Source organism: Engystomops pustulosus, chromosome 2 (genome assembly GCF_040894005.1).
Source record: "Engystomops pustulosus chromosome 2, aEngPut4.maternal, whole genome shotgun sequence".
NCBI classification, from domain to species: Eukaryota; Metazoa; Chordata; class Amphibia; order Anura; family Leptodactylidae; genus Engystomops; species Engystomops pustulosus.
In genome coordinates this window covers 254,072,733-254,096,294 of record NC_092412.1, presented here as the reverse complement: position 1 = coordinate 254,096,294, position 23,562 = coordinate 254,072,733, and the positions used below count along the sequence as shown (strand labels likewise).

Here is a 23,562-nt window from a genome sequence, read left to right as displayed (position 1 = left end):
GCGGGAAATGGTGCCCAAATGTCCGAAATGCGACTTTTACACCTTTTAACATCACATAAAAAATGATCAAAATGTCGCACAGACCTCAGAATGGTAGCAATGAAAACGTCGGCTCATTTCCCAAAAAATGACCCCTCACACATCTCCGGGCACCAAAGTATGAAAAAGTTATTAGCGTCAGAAGATGGCAATTTTTTTTTGTTTTGTACACATTCGTTTAATTTTTGAAAATGTATTAAAACACAATAAAACCTTTATAAATCTGGTATCACCGCGATCGCACCGAACCAAAGAATAAAGTAGAGCTGTTATTTGGAGCGAAGAGTCTTAAACTGAGCCTACAAGAACGTGCGTTTTATTTTTTCTTTCAATTTTTCCACATCTGGAATTTTTTTTCAGCTTCGCAGTACACGGCATGTTAAAATAAATAACATTACGGGAAAGTAAAAATTTGTTACGCACAAAATAAGCCCTCACACAGGTCTGTACACGTAAAAATGAAAAAGTTATGGATTTTTGAAGTTGGAGAGCGAGAAATGAGCGGAAAAACCCTCCGTCCTTAAGGGGTTAATGATGCGATAGATTGGTGACCGAGGTGAAATCTTTCTGGCTGCGATACTCTTCCCTCTTAGGACAGTTTTGTGCAGTGCAATGATGACTGCACGTGTTTCTTTAGAGATAACCATGGTTAACAGAAGAGAAACAATGAGGCCGAGCACCAGCCTCCTTATACAGTGTCCAGGGGTGTGATTGTTACTGGAGATCGATCTGTCATGATTAAGTAACGCAGGTGTGGGTGTTGATAAGGACCGGGCTGGAGATCAATCACTGAAACGATGTTAGCTGCTCCTTTTAAGGCGCCTGCAATGAAGCTGAAATGTGTTTTGGGGGAAAAAGTAAATTTTCTAGGCAAATATTGACTTTGCAATGAATTGCTGTTAGGCTGATCCCTCTTTATAACATTCTGGAGTCTATGCAAATTGTCGTTATAAAACCCGATGCCGGAGACTTCGGAAAAATTAACATTTGTATCATCAAAACTTATGGCCATGACTGTAGAGGTGATTGTCCTATACCATGACTCCTCACATCACCCCAGCAGGGGGCAGAGTATCCTATATCATGACCTCCACATCTCCCCAATAGGGGGCAGTGTGTTCTCCCTGCACTTGAGGTAACCGGATTATCTGGCATAGGACATGGCAGTGCAGGTTTCTTGTTCACTTCATACAATAAGGGGAATCAGGGACTGGTCTGAGTGTCCTGATAAAACTGACGTGTCAGCATTTAATATAGTCATGTACTTGGAAGTAAGAATATTCACATAATTGTGCCATTTTCTTACAGACTATGTACTCCATATGACACCTGTTTATTTTGGTTGGAATGATCAGGGAGAAACCAAAATGTATATTTATTTTTTTTCTTCAATCATTTAAGGCCCAGTGCAGACTCTGTGTTCTGATGAATAGGAGGAGCTGCAGCAGGAACGTATGTATGATCCTGCTCCTTCCCCTCCCCTTGTATCTGTCACTGACAACAGACTGGAGTAGATAGATACATTGGGAGATGTCCTGGAGCAATGAGAAAAGCAGCTGTCTAAATACGGGGCAGTGTGCCGAGAACGGGCAAAGGCTGAATCTCCCAAGACACAGGTGCATATATACAGGCAAAGACCCGTCTAATGGAATGGATTATGAAAACACCATTGGATGCTACACCGGCCCTTGATTATAGATGAGCAGAGCCAACATTTCAGTTCGGCCAATCGGACAAATTGATGTCTCTAAAAACTAGTCGTGATAATGTTTGGGGGGCATAAACTTGCCCGCATCGGCTGTTAAACCACCAAACAGCCAATACCTCTGGGTCGGGAACGTCGAGTCTACTCCTCATACCTCAACACGGCCTGAGAGAACAACACCGAGTGCTGACGATCACATGAATAATGAGCACCAGGGACAGGATTTACAACCTTTATTTCTTAACCAATCCCTATACAAATGAAAAAACAAACCTGACACAGGAAATCTGTGACCCCTCCTTGGCTGAGGATGCATGGATCCCCGGGCATCTTGTGCACTTTAGGATGTCAGATGTTAAGGTTTCCTTCACTGTTAACAACCCAATTGAAGAAAGCGCCTACTAATACGGCAACACTTAAGGAGAGGACCTCATGCTTGTAGATTTAGTTAAGGTCTAACATAACCCCCCTCCTCATGGCCACGCCTATAGTGCACCAAGTATCCATTGCACGGAAATAACAAAAATGAAAATTTCTTTGCATGCAGGTCAGACTTTTTTTTTTGAGGAAGAGACCGGTTTATGATGCAGGACCCATCACCCACTAGGGCGTCGGAGCGGATACGTGGCCTATAGATGTGGCCACAGACCTGGCACTACCCATTGCAGAACCCTTGGCTGTAAATCTGTGCCATGGCAGAATGCCAAAAAGAAAATATATATTTATTGACTTTACAATAATAAGGAAAATCCACCGCTCCCAAGCGGCACCTGGATCAGTAGTTAAACGGTTAAGGCTACGCCCACCTCTGACCACATATGTTTTGCTCCAAAGCATTTGACAATAAAGTAAAGTTAGCAGCTCTGCTAATATTCTGGATTGGGATGAACCCGACCGTTTTGTGTATACAGCTCCATGGCAGATCTATGTGTCCATATGGCTACAGGTATAACAAACGTATAATAAAGTGCAACTCCAGCTCTGCAAGTGCTCGCTCTGCGCACAAACTAAAACAATGTAACAGAACTCAACCTTTAGAACACAATCACAAATGTTCATCAACTAAAACTGGAACCTCAGGTAACGGAGGAGACAAATAAGAGGAGTCATCCCGAGGACGAGAAAGAGGGCGGCATTTCCTCTAGTAGGCGCAGGATTCCTCGCCCCCGGGCCTGGACCTTGCTGGTGGGGAAGGCGCTCACTCCACTCATCCCCAGAGAACCTGCACCTGTTACCAGAAGCAAATCACACAGGTGAATGGAAGAGGAGAACAATAGAAGAACAATGTATAATAACTACAGGAGTCCTCACCTCCTACAGCACCCAGGTAGTTTCCATTTTCTGTGACGTAAGGACGATCCATTTTTTTCTGCAAAATATCAGAATAACAGATTGGTGATGGCACCGCTGCTCTCTAGTGATGGATAGGCTGTATTCTCAGTGATGTCACCGCTGCTCTCTAGTGATGGATAGGCTGTATTCTCAGTGATGTCACCGCTGCTCTCTAGTGATGGATAGGCTGTATTCTCAGTGATGGCACCGCTGCCCTAGTGATGGATAGGCTGTACTCAGTGATGACACCGCTGCTCTCTAGTGATGGATAGGCTGTATTCTCAGTGATGGCACCGCTGCTCTCTAGTGATGGATAGGCTGTATTCTCAGTGATGGCGCCGCTGCTCTCTAGTGATGGATAGGCTGTATTCTCAGTGATGACACCGCTGCTCTCTAGTGATGGATAGGCTGTATTCTCAGTGATGGCCCCGCTGCTCTCTAGTGATGGATAGGCTGTATTCTCAGCGATGGCACCGCTGCTCTCTAATGATGTATAGGCTGTATTCTCAGTGATGGCTCCGCTGCTCTCTAGTGATGTATAGGCTGTATTCTCAGCGATGGCACCGCTGCTCTCTAGTGAGGGATAGGCTGTATTCTCAGTGATGACACCGCTGCTCTCTAGTGAGGGATAGGCTGTATTCTCAGTGATGACACCGCTGCTCTCTAGTGATGGATAGGCTGTATTCTCAGTGATGGCTCCGCTGCTCTCTAGTGATGTATAGGCTGTATTCTCAGCGATGGCACCGCTGCTCTCTAGTGAGGGATAGGCTGTATTCTCAGTGGTGACACCGCTGCTCTCTAGTGAGGGATAGGCTGTATTCTCAGTGATGACACCGCTGCTCTCTAGTGATGGATAGGCTGTATTCTCAGTGATGACACCGCTGCTCTCTAGTGATGGATAGGTTGTATTCTCAGTGATGTCACCGCTGCTCTCTAGTGATGGATAGGCTGTATTCTCAGTGAAGGCACCGCTGCTCTCTAGTGATGGATAGGCTGTATTCTCAGTGATGGCAGCGCTGTTCTCTAGTGATGGATAGGCTGTATTCTCAGTGATGACACCGCTGCTCTCTAGTGATGGATAGGCTGTATTCTCAGTGATGACACCGCTGCTCTCTAGTGATGGATAGGCTGTATTCTCAGTGATGACACCGCTGCTCTCTAGTGATGGATAGGCTGTATTCTCAGTGATGGCACCGCTGCTCTCTAGTGATGGATAGGCTGTATTCTCAGTGATGACACCGCTGCTCTCTAGTGATGGATAGGCTGTATTCTCAGTGATGGCACCGCTGCTCTCTAGTGATGGATAGGCTGTATTCTCAGTGATGGCACCGCTGCTCTCTAGTGATGGATAGGCTGTATTCTCAGTGATGGCACCGCTGCTCTCTAGTGATGGATAGGCTGTAATCTCAGTGATGTTGCTGCCGGTTCCTTCTCATACATGGCAATGCTAGGCCTCAAGTGGCTGCAGTGTGTCAGCAGGTTTTGACCTGAATCCAGTGGAGCACCTGGTACATTAAGTCTTCTTCCATCTGCCAATGTCACAAACAGAAAAGACTGTCCAAGAGTCAACTGATGCTTTAATCAAGGTCTTTTAGAAGATCCCTCAAGAGAACATCCACTTCCTCATCAGGAGCGTGCTCAGGTGTTATAGGGAGGTCATACAGGCACATGGAGGCCACACAACACTGAGCCTCATTTCTTCGCACTCTCACTAAAGTTGGATGAGCCTGAAACTGATTTTCCTCTTTGATTTTAATTATCAATCCAAATCCAGACCTCCAGGGACTATTTATTTGGATTTTCATGCATCATTTTTATGCATTCCTCTATGTAATGAATAAAGAATTCCTACTATAAGACTTCACTCATTGACATCCAGGATGGGGGAGTGTAGTGTATTTATTGAGTGTATACTGGCTAATGTCCGAAATACACACAAAGTGACGATTGTCAGATCCTAATGAAACACTCACCTGATACCTCTTCGCATCCAGGACAACAGTTTTCGTATTCTCAGACCTCTGGTTGTCATTGGCCTTTAGGTTAGGTAAGTGCGCGGAGGTAAGGACCACATCATACACCGAGGCCAGCGCTCTGCTGATACAGTATCTGCAGGGAGATAAAGGGCACAAAAGCAGAATGAACGTCACCTTGTAGGATTGTAGACTCCATTGTATCCAACAGTCCCATAGAAAAAAAATAGAGCAGTGGTTTGTGGGTGAGGAATGAACATGGACGGCCTAGTGATATCAGACGGCGGATCTGCACAGACACAATACAGGGACTGCAGCATGTGGCGCTGTGCTCACTGCAGTGGCCGAAAGCTGTAACTGCAGCTATGAATCTCAATGAAGTGAACCGGAGCCACAAATATAGTTCTAGCTTCACCCCCTCTGTTTGGAATCAGAAATTGACCCTTTTTCTTTTTTTGGATTTACACTATTCACTGCCCAGTCTGCAAAACTCCTCATCAAACATTTCTTTTTCCATGTACAAACTGTATGAGGTTTGCCGTATAATCTGCGGGACACATTGCACCTAATGGTGTCAGCATTTAATAGTCCAAGCAATGTACAGGCAGTCCCCGACTTACGGCGTTTCAAGTTACGGACAACCCGTTGATACGAACAGGGCACTCGGCACCCCGCGCATGCGCAGTCCACTTCCGAGTTTCAATAGCGCTGGTTGGAGTGCTGCGCCTCCTCATTGGGCGGGCCACGGAGGTGACGGGGATTATTGGGCCGAGCGAGCGAAAGGCTGAAGTGGCCATGGAGGTGACGGGGGATCACAATCCGTTGCCGATATAAAGTAAGTAATTGCCGACAGTATGGGGGGGAGTTCAGGTAACTAAGGATGCATTAGCTGGTGCAATCTCACGCTTCCTTAGTTACCAGCCAGTGCACTAGAAGCCGGAGATTCCACGCTAAGGAAGCGTGAGATCGCACCATCTAATGCATCCTTAGTTACCAGAAACCCAACTTACATACAAATTCAACTTAAGTACAACCCTCCGGTCCCTATATTGTACGTAACCTGGGGACTTCCTGTAGTGGGAAGTTGGGAATAAATTCCATATTGGTCCAGAAACACAATACTGTGAACAACCCATGTCTAACTTTGTATTCTCATAGAAAAAGGCTGTAACTTACGTGACCTTCTTGCAGCTTGCGAGGGCGCAGTACCACATATCATTGTCCTCGTGCCATTTACATCTGCCAAAAGAGATTCACATTGTTATCACTATGAAACAAAGCTCCGAGCCACCTGGTGCAGAGCTCCACTTTACTGACACAGTGTAACAACAGCCCCGAGGTCTGCCATTTTACTCCACTACTACAGACTGATAAATGACGGAATCCAGAAAGGTTTCAGATTTCCAATGTAGAGTAGGATTGCGGCCTTGACCCCACAGATTCAATGCATTATAATATTGAAGACTGTCCTCTGCAGACTCCCCCTCATGCTGTGCTATTAAGAAATGAGCTGTCATGGAGCAATTCCAGAGATCTGTTTTTAAAGGGGCTTCGTTAACTTTGCCGTAAGAACACAGCTCCAACAATTGCCCCAGACCCAATGCAGCAGCGACAACTCCAATGCGGCTGAATGGCCAATACACTAAAGATGGAGCTGTATTTATGCAACTCTGATCATACTGTATGACAGCTCATGGTTTGTCCCACCTCCAACTATCAACTAGTAATGACTTCTCCTGTGTATAGGTCATCAGTAGTATAAGGTGACTAGAAAACTCCCTATAAGTATAACTTGTCAAGTTCCTGACACCAAACAGCCCTTACCTGGTGTTGGGGGCATAATCCCACTGAACGACGTCCAGCAGACGATGCACGCTGGACTTTGAAGGTTCTTCGTTGAGTTTGTCTCTGTAGAATTTGATGATTAAGCTTTCGATGTCCTGCAGTTCAAAAAGATTCTCCATGCCTGCGAGATGAGGGGGTGACATAAGACATAATGAATCCCTGTCCTCAAGACAGTGTTGGCTAAATTTAATTAAATTCCAAAACACAACAAGGGTTGCATCACACACCCCCGTTTTTTTTTTTTTTTTTTTAAGTTGAACTAGAAGTTTCCAAAGCCCCATATTGCAATGGAATATAAGACACAGCATTGACTTTAGGGATATGTACACTGGGTTACAAGTCGGCTGTAATGAAGTGGTCAGAGGGACTTGCGGATCACCGCCACTCTCCATACGACTGCAGTATGGGCTTATTAATAATAATTATTATAATAATTCTTTATTTATATAGCGCCTACAGATTATGCAGCGCTGCACAAAGCATGCCAAATTGGTCATGTTATGTTTCAGTACTGTAGGCGATCCATGATGATGTACTTACCCGCTTTGATGGACAACCACTGCAGACACCATTTGACTCTATAGAGATCATTGTTCTAAAATAAAACAAGAAAATATAAACACAAGGGAATGCTCAAGAAATAGGGAATAAATTATAAAAGATAACATTTTGTTAACTTTCTGGGTAAAAAGGGTGAAGATGAAATAATATTAATTCTTTATATAGCGCACACAGATTACGCAGCGCTGCACAGAACTCACCAAATCAGTCCCTGTCCCCAGGGAGCTCAAAATCTAATCAACCTACCGGTATGTTTAGGAGTGTGGGAGGAAGCCAGAGGACCTGGAGGAAACCCACGCAAACACGTAGAGAACATACAAATTCTTTGCAGATGTTGACCCTGGATGGGACTTGAACCCAGGTCCCCAGCACTGCAAGGCTGTAATGCTAACCACTGAGCTGCCCGAAAGCATTTAATTCATACATGATACCATTTGCGCTACTCATACAGTAAATATAAGACATTGCACTCCACCGTATTTGGGGGCCATGAGCTAGACTCACAAATTGAGGATAGCTCATAGCCCCCACATAGGTCTATTGTCCGGTTCATGAGCGGTGTCTCACCACATCGTGAGTGGGCTGATATGCCTTGCCATATCCTGCCCGGCAGCTCAGTCCCCATAGACAAGGGTGAGGCGAGGGACATGTGCAATGTGGGTTGCACACTATCCGATATTTGAGTTCTATATTGCACCAACAGTTGTGTACATTAGGCCAACATTAAATTTTTTCTTTGCCCCCTAGGGAAAACCTAGCAAGAAAAAAAAAAAAAAAAAAGTATCTAAGTTTCTAATATACCCGATTGACGTACTTATGTACAAAGTATACAGAAATTTCATAGCCTCACCACACTATAACCGAGCCCCATTAACATAAAACTGAGAAAATCCTCACTTGGGAAGGTTTTAATTTTGGTTAAATCCCCCCCCACTAGACTGTGTAAAGGTGATAGCAAACCTTGCAGTAAACTGTGGTCGGTGGATTAGTGGCGGGACACACAAAGTCGTACAGGGAGTTGAAGATGTTGTGGTAATCTCTGTTTGCGAGTTCAAATCCAGACACAGGGATCTGATGTGTAGCTGCACCTGGAAAGACACAAGAAAACATCCACCTTTACATACTGTAACAGGGAGCTGGTGACACGAGATCTACAGACACAGAATGAGATATAACACTCACTTCCTGCCTGACAGTGATAGCGGAACCCGAGAGGTAGATCTCCTGCGGGAAAGAAACCCAAAGACTGTTACACGGTGATTACTACAGGTAACACTTTCCAATGCTACGATACTATCTGCGAGGAGTTCACCAATGTGACTTGTATCCAGATATAAACCCACCCAACAACGTACAACAACAGCTATTAGACACATTGGGGCAGATTTACTTACCTGGTCCATTCGCGATCCAGCGGCGCGTTCTCTGCGGTTGATTCGGGTCCGACCGGGATTCATTAAGGTAGTTCCTCTGACGTCCACCAGGTGGCGCTGCTGCGCTGAAGAGCATCGGAACGCACTGGAATTCACCGAGGCCGGCTGAGTGAAGGTAAGCGGGTGCCGAGCGCCAATTTTATTATTTTTTTTTTTTAAATGCAACGGTTTTTCCGAATCCGTCGGGTTTTCGTTCGGCCACGCCCCCCCCCCCCTTTTCCGTCGCGTGCATGCCAGCGCCAAAATCCGATCGCGTGCGCCAAAATCCCGGGGCAATTCAGGGGAAATCGGCGCAAATCGGAAATATTCGGGTAACACGTCGGGAAACCGCGAATCGGGTCCTTAGTAAATGACCCCCATTATAGTAAAGATCTGTATAAGCTTCTCATCCATATGTAATTACACGTCATATTGCGAGTTTATATCTGATTTCATATCTCCAGAAATACTTAATCTGATGATGTTCCTGTAGCAGCTCCTCACCTGGATCGATGAAGTCATGGTAGGAGTCCATGACGCCGTCCTGCAGGGAGTAGCGCACGCAGCCGATCTCACAGGGAACGTACCGCTGCTCGCACACGCTGGGCATCTCTCCGTGGCTGAAGATGTTCAGGATGTAAATGACACATTTGTGCAGATCTACAACATTAGTTACATAAATGCATCAAAAAACAAGAAAATATTCACCAGCCCAGGGGAGAGGGCACAGGACTGAAATGGGGGAAGAGTTGCAACTGTTACTCAGAAATTACTGCTTGCAGAGTGGGTGTCAGCGGCCTAAATATGCAAACAGTCGCTGAATAGCTGCCTTAAAGGGATATTCTTGTACTATATTACCCACAGGTAGACGGGGGGGTGTGACTGCAGATACTCCCACTGATCACCAGAACCTCCCCATGTAAAATCTATAGAACTGATCTGAAGTGACAATGACGGCCAAGCACTGGGCTACTGTCAGCATTTCCATCCAGAGCCGGCATCATGCATTCTAGGGAGACACACGGTGTAATCCCACCAAATACAGGCGGTCCCCTACTTAAGGATACCCGACTTACAGACGACCCCTAGTCAAAGACGAACCCCTATGCCCACTGTGACCTCTAGTGAAGCTCTGTGGATGGTGTAAGGTGTCTGTAATGCAGCTTTATTGGATAATCCTTGGTCCAATTACAGCAAACTCCAATTGTCAATGGGGCAAAAATGTATTCGTCTGGAACTACAATTATAAAATAAACAGTTTCCACTTGCATACAAATTCTACTTAAGTACAAACCTATGGAACCTATCTTGTATGTAACCCGGGGACTGCCTGTATAACATGTGGTGCCTAAAAAAAAAAAAAAAAAAACCACTACTTTCCACTGTTGGGTTTTAACCTTTGCAAAACTGCACGGATCGCAGCAGAAAACACCCAATCAAAGTTTTATTTTTCGTAGACACTACAGAATGGCCCCACAGCGATTCATTGCTATGTAATCTCGGCCTATGTTCACACACTGCAGCCATGCCGAGGATTATCTGTCTGCTCCAAAACTGCATCAGATTTGGCGTGGATCTACAGCAGGCCAAAGCAGAGACAGAGGCAATGCAGAGATTGAAATGTAAGTGTATTTGGATCCCACACTACTTCACACTCTGTATGAAGACGGTCTAAGACTATGTTCACACCTGTGTAACCACATTTGGTCAAGGTTCCTGCTTATTCTTGCTGTGTAAAATTCAATGGACTGATTTTAAAGTCGAAGCGACTTCATTGAATAATACATTTATTTAGCAGGGCCTGAAGGGAGGAGCAGGACTCATTTCCGTTGTATTCCTGGAACCTCATGTTTCTTCCTTCAGGACCTGCACAAGGTTTTATTCAATGAATCAGCTGTGAATGGAGCGTCCCTTTAAGACCCCAATAAGTTTATTTCTATTAAAGCTTATGGGTAATATAAAAAAAGCCCAACACACAAAAAGGGGGTTTGGATGAGCACTCATACCTTCACATTTCTTCTGCAACCGTTCCGGCGCTCTCTTCTCTGCTGCAATCTGAATGCTGGGCATCTGCACCTATTCATGAAAGTCATAATCAGTATCAATGCTGCACATAGCACTTACACAGGACAGATAATCAATTCCTATGACTATGGAGATGTATGCACGGCCATACGCTGCACTGCACGGTCGCTCTCACCCTTTCCTGATAACACTCTTCTGGATAATAGATTCCCACCCTGGGATCTGATCTCGGGGGAGACTGATCACAGCTCTTCCATTCTTTGGCCTTTTCAGAATATTTTTCTTTTTCCGCAGGAGAAAGCAGCTGAAAAAAGGTAGAAATGAGATAATTATCAATTATGACTGCGATCCAGGAGGTAGAATAGAAGACGAGACTGAGCTGGAACAGACACCTAAAAGAGAATCTATGACATAAGATGTGCACACACAGGAGGGTAACCTGCAGCATTGTACAGAACAAGTACCGTATATTCCGGCGTATAAGACGACCCCAGAGAAGACAGAAGATTTTTCTGTCTTCAAAAGTCGTCTTATACGCCGGTATATACGGTATACCAGATTTTACACAACCCTCAGTACAAAACACTGGGCCGGATCAGGTCCTGAAAGTAGCACACGGCCGGGTGGAGAATGGAGGGGGAGTGAGCGCTCCTCACCCCTCCCTGCTCCACGTGTGACCGCAGCCTAATCTGTGTGCAGGCCGTTTGTGAAAAGTTGCACAAAAGTCTCAAGCGACCCCTCGCCTACGTCTGCTCTGGACTGGACACTATAGGTGCAAAAATAACTGCAACTTATTACCGCAATGGCGCAAAAATCTGATGTTTTCAGGTGTCCTCATCTGGATTTTTATGATAAATCAGGTACAAGAGTGTTAATCTCTGTGTCAGCCAACAAAACAGGGGGGGGAAAGCCGCAAATTTAGGCGCAATTATGCTAAAAAGTATCAATTTTAAAAAAAAAGGAGAAAAAAAAATATACAAAAACAGTTTGTTGCATGACCCCTATTGTGTGAACACAGTCTAGGACATCTCATACTTGACCTGAGCGGCTTGAAGTTTTAAGCTACATTCACGCGCGGCGTTAACACATGCGTTTTGTAAACGTAATGTTGACAGCAATGGAATTCAGCAAGTTTTCTCCTAACGCAAACAAAACGCAACATGTGAACGCAGCCTCATGGGGTAAAATCTGATGACAGGTTCCCTGTGATAAACAGCCAGTACATTATCACAGCACATGGAACATATGTGCCTGATACACGTATATAGCACATGTGTAGCATGTATACAACAGTATATAACACTTGTGTGAATGTGTCATGTATATAACATGTGTAGCATATATGTAACAGTATATAACATGTAGCATATACATGTAACAATATATAACACATGTGTGGCACATATATGAATAACAGTATACAGGCAGTCCCCAGGTTACGTACATGATAGGTTCTGTAGGTTTGTTCTTAAATTGAATTTGTATGTAAGTCGGAACTGTATATTTTATACTTGTAGTTCCAGACAAAAAATTTGCCCCAGTGACAATTGGTTTCAAATTTTTTTTGCTGTAATGGGACCAAGGATTATCAATAAAGCTTCATTACAGACACCTTACAGCTGATCATTGCAGCCTGGGACTATAGTAACATCCAGAGAGGTCACCAGAGGTCACAGGGGGCCGAGGGGTCCGTCTGTAACTTGGGGTCGGCAGGTTTCAGATGGAAATACCGGGTACCAGCGCAGGGTGAGATCAGGGTGAGCTGGTGCCGGAGCTTATTTTCGTTAGTGTTTTAAACCGCGGTATCGCAGTTTAAAACACTTTTTAAACTTTATAGCCGGCGCAGGCAGGTACGCGCTCGGCGCTTCTTCACCTTCACTTCCTATGTAGCCGCGCGCAAGGTAAGCGCCGAGCGCGTACCGCCCTGCGCCCGCTATAAAGTTTAAAAAGTGTTTTAAACCGCGATACCACGGTTTAAAACACTAACGAAAATAAGCTCCGGCACCAGCTCACCCTGATCGTGCCCGGTATTTCCATCAGAAACCTGCCACTACAAGTGGTAGGTTTCCTTTAAGTAGGGGACCGGCTGTATAACACATGTATAGCATATATATGTATAACACTTGTGTGTACGTGCCCCTCACACAATACATGTATATAGCACGTGTGTAGCATGTATGTAACACTTGTGTGTACGTGCCCCTCACACAATACATGTGTGTAGCATGTATATAACACTTGTGTGTACGTGCCCCTCACACAATACATGTATATAGCACGTGTGTAGCATGAATGGAGCACACTTGTGTGCAGTGTCCCTCACCGCCCAGTCCCCGGAGCACAGCGGGATGGCCTCCTTCACCCCGGACACCCTGAGCCCGCGGCGCCGGAGCTCGGGGATCATGTCCAGGACGAAGTAGAAGTACGCGTTCCGCGAGGCCTTCTTGTTGGGCATGGCGCGTCCTGTCCTGTCCTGTACTGTACTGTACTCCACCTCCCACTCACTGACCAAAATGGCGCCCGCTCCGCGCAGGCCCAGCCCGGCCACGTGACCCCTCCCTCAGCACGCTGAGCGGCGCGCCACGTGACCCACTGCCGAGCGCACGGCGGGAAGAAAGTGTCACCTGACCTGCGACCCGCCAATCACAGTGCGGGATAATATAATCAGGGGGACGTCAATAATAATCGCCCTCGGGCGCGGATTTTAATTTCTACAAGTCAAGTAGGTTATACTCATCTAATTTCATCTGAAAATTAAAAAAAAAAAAAAGATTTTAGCCGCAGCACAGAACACTGTGTGAACACACCTCGACTCTGGTGTCTTTATAGATTGCATGGCTGTGACAACCAGTGTGTAGTCGGGGCGCGTTCACATGGAGAGTTTCTGTCACGTCTTGAAACAGCACACGTGAGGCTGGCACCACACGTGGCGCTTTGTCTGCGCTTGCAAACGCAGACAAAGTCGCGCCCACCGGGGCGGGCCTCGGCCCGATCGCATCGGCGTTTCTATGGAGACGCCTGCGATCGGGAATGAGCCGCCGGTGTTTCGCGTTAAATTAACACAAAACACCGGCGGCTCGTTCCCGGTCGCAGGCGTTTCCATAGAAACGCCAATGCGATCGGGCCGAGGCCCGCCCCGGTGGGCGCGACCTTGTCTGCTTTTGCGTTTGCAAGCGCAGACACAGCGCCACGTGTGGCGCCGGCCTTACAGCACTTGCGTTGTGTCTGAAAACGCAACACAAACAAGTACTTTCACACTGATTGATGCAGTTTTCTGACTGTTAAAGCGTTTTTCCTGTATATGAGCCCCAGTGGGGTGTAGAGCTAAGGGTGGTGAAACACGTGGCGTTTTTGGGCCGTTTTTAGTTAGTGCGTTTTAAGATTGTAAAAAAACGCATGCGTTTTTGACAGGTTTGACCAATTATCTTAATCCAAACTGGTCAAAAACAAATGCGTTTTTTTCCGATCTAAAACGCTCTACTAAAAACGGCCCAAAAACGCCACGTGTGTCATCACCCTTAGGCCGGCGCCACACGTGGCGCTTTGTCTGCGCTTGCAAACGCAGACAAAGTCGCGCCCACCGGAACGGGCCTCAGCCTGATCGCATCGGCGTTTCTATGGAAACGCCGGTGCGATCAGGCCGAGGCCCGCCCCAGTGGGTGCGACTTTGTTTGCGTTTGCAAGCGCAGACAAAGCGTGGCGCCGGCCTTAGTCCATGTTCACATGGGGAGTTTCTTTAGCCTTTAGAAACACAATACAACAGGAGATATGACTAATGACATTGCCGTTAACATTTGAATTTACAAATCACAATGTTAACACATGTGTTAACAGAATGTTACCCTTTACAATGTGTTAACAATAGCCGTGAGGGAGGGGGCTTTGCCTGATCCCGGATACGTATCCGTTTAAAACACTTGCGAACAGGAACAAGCTCTACAAAGCGTATCGCTGGAAACAGACCTCCAATCAGGCCAAGCCCCGCCCTTGCAGCACTTGCGTGGCGCAAATGTAGAAGCTGCGGTCACATGCACAGGGGACAGGCCTCAGCCTGATCGTATATGCGTTTCCAATAAAATGCCTGCAATCACAGGAAACGCATATGCGATCTGGCCGGTCCCGCCCCCTCTGTGCTACTATCGCTTTAGGAAGGGCAACTCGAGGGTCAACATCTGCAAAGAGTTTGTATGTTCTCTCCGTGTTTGTGTGGGTTTCCTCCGGGTCCTCCTGTTTCCTCCCACAATCCAAAACATACTGGTAGGTTCATTAGATTGTGAGTCCCATGGGGCAGGGACTGTATTGGCAAACTCTGTGCCAATACAGAATTGTTATTATCAAAGGATACCTACCATGTGATTTGATGCATTATGAAACACACATACCTTGAGAATGCTGTAGCTACACTGATGCAGGATCATATCTTGTGTAATCCCTATACTGAGTGGTTTTTCTGATAAAACAGATATAACATTATGATAATGAAGCTCTGTCCCTTATATGGCTGGTTCAGCACTTCTCCTAGCACCTGAGTTTTTCTCTGCAGGAGAGGATGATGTAATCACTGTTCTCCCTGCCAGACTGAATAATCAATTGCTGCACCATCCCCCAGCTGCTGTGTATGAGTGATCCAGCTCAGGTTGATTAGTCATGCAATTTGTAATTACAGGATGTGTAATGTGTTTATTTAGACAGAAGCCTGTCCCAGCTTTCCCAAGGTCCGGAATGTTATAATAGTTTTTTCAGCAAAACCATTCAGCTCAGGGATTAACCAAGATATGATCCTGCATCAGTGTAGCTACAGCATTCTCCAGTTATGTTTGCTTCATACTGCATCAAATACAATAGTAGGTTTCCTTTAACCCCTTACCGACATGTGACGTAATACTAAGGCTGAGGGTGTATGAAGAGGGCTCACGGGCTGAGCCCTCTCCATAGCCGGTAAGTCTTTGTGTTTTCCCTCCGGTGGCTTCAAAACCATGGCGGCGTGTGGGCGCCGGCATCTTGCCAGGGATTGTCCCTCCCTGTGACGTCATCGGGGAGTGGCGATCCGTCGCCATGACAGCCTCGGGTCTTCCGAAAACCGAGGCTGCTTCGTGTTAACCCATTCATTACACTGTGCTATCAGTAATGAATGAGGAGGAAAATCCCCATATACTGCCATACTGTGGTATATGATAGTTTGGTACAGACAACCTAGGGTTAAAGTACCCTAGGAGTCTGAAAAATAGTAAAAATTAAAAAAAAATTATAATAAAAAAAACATAAAAATTTAAATCACCCCCCTTTCCCTAGAACTGATATAAATATAAATAAATAGTAAAAATAATAAACACATTAGGTATCGACGCGTCCGAAAATGCCCGATCTATCAAAATATAATAACTTTTTTCACTGCGTTTAACCCCGTAGAGGAAAATCGCCCCCAAAGTCGAAAATGCCACTTTTTTGCCATAAAAAAAAAAATTAAAAATTCTATAAAAAGTGATCAAAAGGTCGTACAGTCCTAAAAATGATAACATTGAAAACTTCATCAGAAGTCGCAAACACCACCCACCGCTCCGTACACCGAAGTATAAAAAAAGTTATTGGCGCCAGAAGTTGGCAAAATCAAAAAAAAAATTTTTTTGTACAGGAGGTTTTAATTTTTGTAAATGTATGAAAACATTATAAAACCTATACAAATTTGGTATCCCTGTAATCGCACCGACCCAAAGAATAAAGTAGACCTGTCATTAGGGGCGCTCAGTGAAAGCTCTAAAATCCAAGCCCACAAGAAAACGGCGCAAATGCATTTTTTCACCAATCTAACGGCATTTGGAATTTTTTCCCAGTTGACGGCGTGGAATAATGAATATCAACATTTTGAATTGTAATTTGTTATGCAGAAAATAAGCCGTCACACAGCTCTGAAAATGAAAACGCAAAAACGATAAAGGGCCCAAAAAGGGCCTAAAAACGCCATGTGTGTCTTCATCCTAAGGGATCGGGTAGAAATTATAACAATAGTTGGGAGGCTTCTAAAAGGAGATAATTGTTAGGGCACATGAAAAATCTCAGATCTCAGACCACCCCTTTAAAGCATGAAATCTGATATTTTAGCACTAGGGGGCAGCAGCGCTCTGTGGAGTCTTGCGTATCCGCAGCACAAAGTCGTGACAGTGTTTTTGTGTCTGCAATATGATTCATATGTGGAGAAATGGCCGCCCGTGTGATGAATGGATGAGGCCTCCAGACACGCGGTGTACAAATGCAACCGGGAGGGGCTTGGTCGAAGAGCATTTTGGAAACAGCACCACATGTTTCGCATGTCAGTAATGTAATGCAAACGCCATCTCCGCCCCCGTACCCTGTTGCTGCGTTTGTAGACTAGCACTAGCGGTAGGTGTGACCACACCCTAAACATCACGTTACTGTGTAAATTTGATGTTAACAGATTGTAAATGTTAATTCATTGCGTCTCCTATATACTCCTGTTAACATATTTTTTACGTATCGGAAACGCTATGTGTGAGCGCTGGTTATATGCTTTCCGCTCGGCAGGCCGCCCTTGTCACCTTTATTCTCCAATTTCTTTTATGAGGCCGCGTTCACACATGGCATTTATGCAACGCTGAAAAAGCGTCATTACTTACTTTGCGGATGCGCTAAAAGCAGCAACAATAGAATGTAAACATAATGTTAGCACAATTTAAGTGTGAACGAAGCCTAAGACCATGTTCACACACTGGGCCAGATATATAATTGTCTACGCGCCAGTTTTGTATGTTGTATGTAATGTTTGCGCGACTTTTGTGTTGTGGCCGAACTTTGTCCATCACGCCCTAAAGGGGCATGTTAGAGCTTAGTCGAATTTTGTGACACATTTAATACAGCGACTCGACGGATAATGTAAGTGAAAGAGGAAGGTGCTACTGTGTCCACACTGGGAGCGCCAGATAATCGAATGCCCTACGCCAGTATTCAGTGATCTGCCGCATCCTGCACAGGAGGGAGGACGCTGCACCCAGGCTGCTGTCACACGGTTCTGGTTTGTCTCTGTTTTACTTCATATCTGGAAGTGTAAGCAGCCGTATTATCATTTTCACAGCTGCTTAAACCAGCCAAACGCTTGGCGAACATTCAGAAATGCATGCGTTTTCAGTGCTTTTAAAAACGCTCCAAAACGGACCATATGACAGCACCCTAAAGCAGATGACACTATATCCAGGGCCCATTGGATGTTCACAGAAAGCCACCCTTTAAATAAATGTCCACAGCAGATGCCCCCCTTTAATGAAATGTCACAGCAGATGCCCCCCTTTAATGAAATGTCACAGCAGATGCCCCCCTTTGATGAAATGTCCTCAGCAGATGCCCCCCTTTGATGAAATGTCCACAGCAGATGCCCCCCTTTAATGAAATGTCCACAGCAGATGCCCCCCTTGAATGAAATGTCCACAGCAGATGCCCCCCTTGAATGAAATGTCACAGCAGATGCCCCCCTTGAATGAAATGTCACAGCAGATGCCCCCCTTGAATGAAATGTCACAGCAGATGCCCCCCTTTGATGAAATGTCACAGCAGATGCCCCCCTTTGATGAAATGTCCTCAGCAGATGCCCCCCTTTGATGAAATGTCCACAGCAGATGCCCCCCTTTGATGAAATGTCCACAGCAGATGCCCCCCTTTGATGAAATGTCCACAGCAGATGCCCCCCTTTGATGAAATGTCCACAGCAGATGCCCCCCTTTGATGAAATGTCCACAGCAGATGCCCCCCTTTGATGAAATGTCCACAGCAGAGCCCTTGGGAAAAAAACTTGCTACTTCCAAAGCTTCAACTAACCCTATACTAAGCTCTGTCTTCTTCTTCTTATCCTCTGGCCCACGTACATGACCATGACGTCACGCGGCGGAGTCATAGTGTATGCGTGTGGCAGGAGGAGATGATGGAGCAGCAGGGAGAAGAAGCCGGAGGTGAGTATAAAGGGTTTTTTTTTTAACCTGAAGTTTTGGCAGCGGCGATCTTTATATAGGACCTGGGTATGGGCAGTCCTTGGCCCCTGAGAAGCTGAAGTCCCCTGGAGCCCGTCCATAGCGCCTACAGGAAGATCCACTATTGTCTGGGCCACGGTGTTTGAATTGCACTTGCAATGTGTTAATAATATGTTTACATCGGTGTTACCAGAGTTCCCCCCGCCCCATGCTGTAGCTTCATAGGCTGTTACACGGTGCAGGAGCACAACACCAAGGGGAAGTGCTCAGGGGGACGGGGGCGGCAGCATAACAGCAAGGAAGGACTCTGACAACATCCCCGAAATTATCAAAGTAGATTTTAGCCATGGATAACAAAAATAAGAAGATTCCCACAGTTGCCTGGAAATAGGAGTAATGTCCCAGGTTTATCAGGATGGATTGTGATGGGACATTTCCTTTAACAAGCACAATGGGGCTCATTTACTAAGGGTCTGCGGACCGCGATTCCGTCGGGTTTTCCCGAATATTTCCATTTTGCCATGAATAGCCCCGGGTTTTTTGGCGAACGGGATCGGATTTTGTCGCATCAGTGCCGGCTTGCACGCGACAGAAATCGGTGGGCGTCGAACAACCCGACGGATTTGGACAAACCGCGGAATTTTAAAACTGAATTGTGTGTCAAGATCAAGCACTTACATGCAGCGGGAAGAAGAAGATGAACTCCGGCGGATCTCGGGGGGGAAGAGACACATGCAGGAAATTGGATGCACAACATTAGTGAATCGCGGCAGACCCGAATCATCATCGGACAACGCACCGCGGGATCGCGACCGGACCGGGTAAGTAAATGTGCCCCTATCTGCCCCTGACGCACAGGTGTGACTGTCTCTCCATTCATTCTCTATGGCAGTGATGATTGTATTGTGGAGCTTTATCTATCCAGACGGATCCGATGACAAGGGGCGCAAAAACTTTAGCACACGACTACATATGACGACGCTGTCATCCTGGCCGTCCTTACATCCCAGACATCCGGCAGCGATCTGCTCTCTGCTCTCTGCTCTCTAGACAGGAGATGCAGAAGTGCAGAGATGTAATGTTTTAGTTTCACCCTATGTCAGCGCCCAATTAAAGTTGCCCTTTAAGTCTGTACAGCGGGGGCTCTGCCTGTCCCTGGTAACGTGGTGAGGAGCAGGCGTCACAGTGAATCAGACCTATAATGAGCTCTCATCTATAATCAGCCCCTACCTGTACATGACTTCCAATTACAGCTGCTGAGCGGCCGGATTTATAGGAGAAAGTTTCATGTTCTGAGATCAGTGACTCATTTTATAATGTGATTTGCGTTTTAAGTTTAAGGGGGTATCCAGGACCTCTTTTTTTTTTGTTACTGGCCTCAGGGTTTGTAAAAAAACTAAAGAACTATGACGTCCCTGTCTCCTCCGGTGCAGCTACGCGGTGATACGGGGTGACAGGAGACGCCGGAGAACGTAATCGCAGACGACCCCTTCAACCCTATATCTGTTTTTCACATCCTTCAGTATGTGTTAACACATTGTAAACACAATTCAATTACATTTACAACATGTTAACATTCTGGGGGGGTTGGTACATCGGCTCATGGTGTAATCCTCGGGCCTCTTGTTGCGGCGGGTCCTGCCTAGCGTAGAATTGCGTGCATGAGACCAGCGCAGAGTAGGATTAGACCAGTATCTTATCGCTGTGTCTGATGCTGGATGATACATCTGGTTTCTACTCCAGAATTCGGGTGCCCACTGCCTGATACATCACCCCCATTGTGCCCAGCGCTTGGTGTTCCTTTTACTGGTCCCTTGTCATATTTCTATGCCAGGTCCTGCCTGTACGCTCCACGTCACCCCACTCCGCGGCCGAGCATGACCCACCACGTCATCATCCAACACCAACGTGGCAAAATGGGGAAAAGAGTCACAATTCCAGGACTCGCAACTTCATGAATATTTGTAAGTACAAGCCTTGAAACAAACTAGCAGAGCAGGACTGGCTGTGTACAGGTTTGTTACAATGTATCAGCCTGGAGCCCATTCTGTGTAACTCACAGAGCATTGTGTAGACTGGATACAATTGTCTCCACTTACCAGCCGTGAGCAAGACAAGGTATATACCGGTCTGTTACAATGTATTAGTCTGGAGTCCAGGCTTTTCAGCTCACAGAGCATTGTCTAGACTGGATACAATTGTCTCCACTTTTCAGGTGAGAACAGGATTCGCTATGTACTGGTATCAGGCAGGATTCCAGTCTGTTGATCTCACAGAGCATTGCCTTGGCTGGATACAATTGTCTCCACTTCTCCGGTGAGAGCAGGACAAGCTGCATACAAGTTTGTTACAATGTATCAGGCTGGAGTCCAGACTGCGCAACTCACAGAGCATTGTCTAGACTGGATACAATTGTCTCTTCTTCTCAGGTGAGAACAGGACTCGCTGTGTACTAGTATCAGGCAGGATTCCAGTCTGTTGAGCTCACAGAGCATTGTCTAGACTGAATACAATTGTCTCCACTTCTCCGGTGAGAGCAGGACAAGCTGTGTACTAGTTTGTTACAATGTATCAGGCTTGAGCATTGTCTAGGCTGGATACAATTGTCTCCACTCTGCTGAGATTTTGGGGCTTCCTTCCATCCTCTTATCATTAAACATGTTGCAGAGAAGTGAAGAAGCTCTTTAATGTTTAGTACGGTGCCCCATGAGGCTCATGTCTGCGATGTACTTATCTCCATTATGTAAGTGCAGGTACGAGGTGACCCGCGCTCAGGTCAGGGAGCGGTGCAGCCGGAGGAGCAGACACCGGAGATAATGGACATAAGAGACTTGTCAGAAAATAACACAGAAAACCTGTTCACACTGCGCTCAGGGGAAGGGAACAGCTGCTGTGATGGCAGCCGAGCCGACAACACGTGGGAAAGTGACACCTTACATGACAGCGCCGCCTGCCCCCACATCACATCTTATATAACCTGCCGGTCACTGCACATCTCCCGCAGGAGGACCTACCACATCCCTATGTATCCCAAAGCCCCCCAGTAACTCAGGACTCAACTCAAGTGGGGGCTTCATGATACCCTGGAACACAACTCACCTATCAGCAGATATGACCTTGTAGACTTCACACAGTGTTAGGTATTGACCCTGTAAGCAGCAACAGGACTGTGAAATTTGGATTTATATTCCAGGGCTGAAGCTTCTCAAGGTGCACTTGTCCCCCACACTGCTGTCCCCACACTGCCGTCCCCACACTGCCGCCCCCACACTGCTGTCCCCACACTGCTGTCCTCACACTGCTGTCCTCACACTGCTGTCCCCACACTGCCACCCCCACACTGCCGCCCCCACACTGCCGCCCCCACACTGCCGCCCCCACACTGCCGCCCCCACACTGCCGTCCCCACACTGCCGTCCTCACACTGCTGTCCCCACACTGCTGCCCCCACACTGCCGCCCCCACAATGCTGTCCCCACACTGCTGTCCCCTCTGCAGCCGGTGTGATGTATTTTCCCTGGAGATATGTGTAATCAGACCTTTGTGTAAGTTGTCGGTACTATGAAATATGGATTTATATTACAGTGTTGAAGCTTCTTTAGGTGCACTGGGTGTGTTGTGTGTCCTACTGGGTGTTATACCCCATATAGAGGGGATTACAGGTAAGAGGGGTATTACTGGGTGTTATACCCCGTGTAGTGGTAGTTACAGGTAATAGGGGTGTTACTGGGTGTTATACCCTATGTACTGGAGATTACAGGTAAGAGGGGTATTACTGGATGTTATACCCCGTGTAGTGGTAGTTACAGGTAAGAGGGGTATTACTGGGTGTTATACCCCAAGTACTGGAGATTACAGGTAAGAGGGGTATTACTGGGTGTTATACCCCATGTAGTGGTAGTTACAGGTAAGAGGGGTATTACTGGGTATTATACCCCATGTAGTGGAGATTACAGGTAAGAGGGGTATTACTGGGTATTATACCCCATGTAGTGGAGATTACAGGTAAGAGGGGTATTACTGGGTATTATACCCCATGTAGTGGAGATTACAGGTAAGAGGGGTATTACTGGGTATTATACCCCATGTAGTGGAGATTACAGGTAAGAGGGGTATTACTGGGCGTTGTACCCCATGTAGTGGAGATTACAGGTAAGAGGGGTATTACTGGGTGCTATACCCCATGTACTGGAGATTACAGGTAAGAGGGGTATTACTGGGTATTATACCCCATGTAGTGGAGATTACAGGTAAGAGGGGTATTACTGGGCGTTGTACCCCATGTAGTGGAGATTACAGGTAAGAGGGGTATTACTGGGTGCTATACCCCATGTACTGGAGATTACAGGTAAGAGGGGTATTACTGGGTATTATACCCCATGTAGTGGAGATTACAGGTAAGAGGGGTATTACTGGGTGTTATACCCCATGTACTGGAGATTACAGGTAAGAGGGGTATTACTGGGTGCTATACCCCATGTACTGGAGATTACAGGTAAGAGGGGTATTACTGGGCGTTGTACCCCATGTACTGGAGATTACAGGTAAGAGGGGTATTACTGGGCGTTGTACCCCATGTAGTGGAGATTACAGGTAAGAGGGGTATTACTGCGCATACGTCAGTGAGTAGTATGACGTGTGCTGCTATGGCCATCCCTGACCTGGATGAAGATCCGTGGATCCCGGAGACTGTTGAC

At 46.4% G+C, this 23,562-nt stretch overlaps 1 protein-coding gene across 1 annotated transcript; it reads right to left on the bottom strand.

Annotated features, from left to right (window-relative positions):
- Window positions 1-1,962: 1,962 nt before the first annotated feature.
- On the bottom strand, window positions 1,963-13,393 carry MAEL (maelstrom spermatogenic transposon silencer). The gene is made up of 12 exons (XM_072138889.1): window positions 13,216-13,393; window positions 11,068-11,196; window positions 10,874-10,943; window positions 9,372-9,527; window positions 8,638-8,679; window positions 8,416-8,543; window positions 7,435-7,489; window positions 6,874-7,015; window positions 6,226-6,288; window positions 5,050-5,185; window positions 3,056-3,113; window positions 1,963-2,972 (listed from the first exon to the last, which is right to left on the bottom strand). Exons 1-12 carry the CDS (start codon window positions 13,345-13,347, stop codon window positions 2,851-2,853), a joined length of 1,233 nt encoding a protein of 410 aa, XP_071994990.1. The 5' UTR covers window positions 13,348-13,393; the 3' UTR covers window positions 1,963-2,850.
- Between the last annotated feature and the right edge of the window lie 10,169 nt (window positions 13,394-23,562).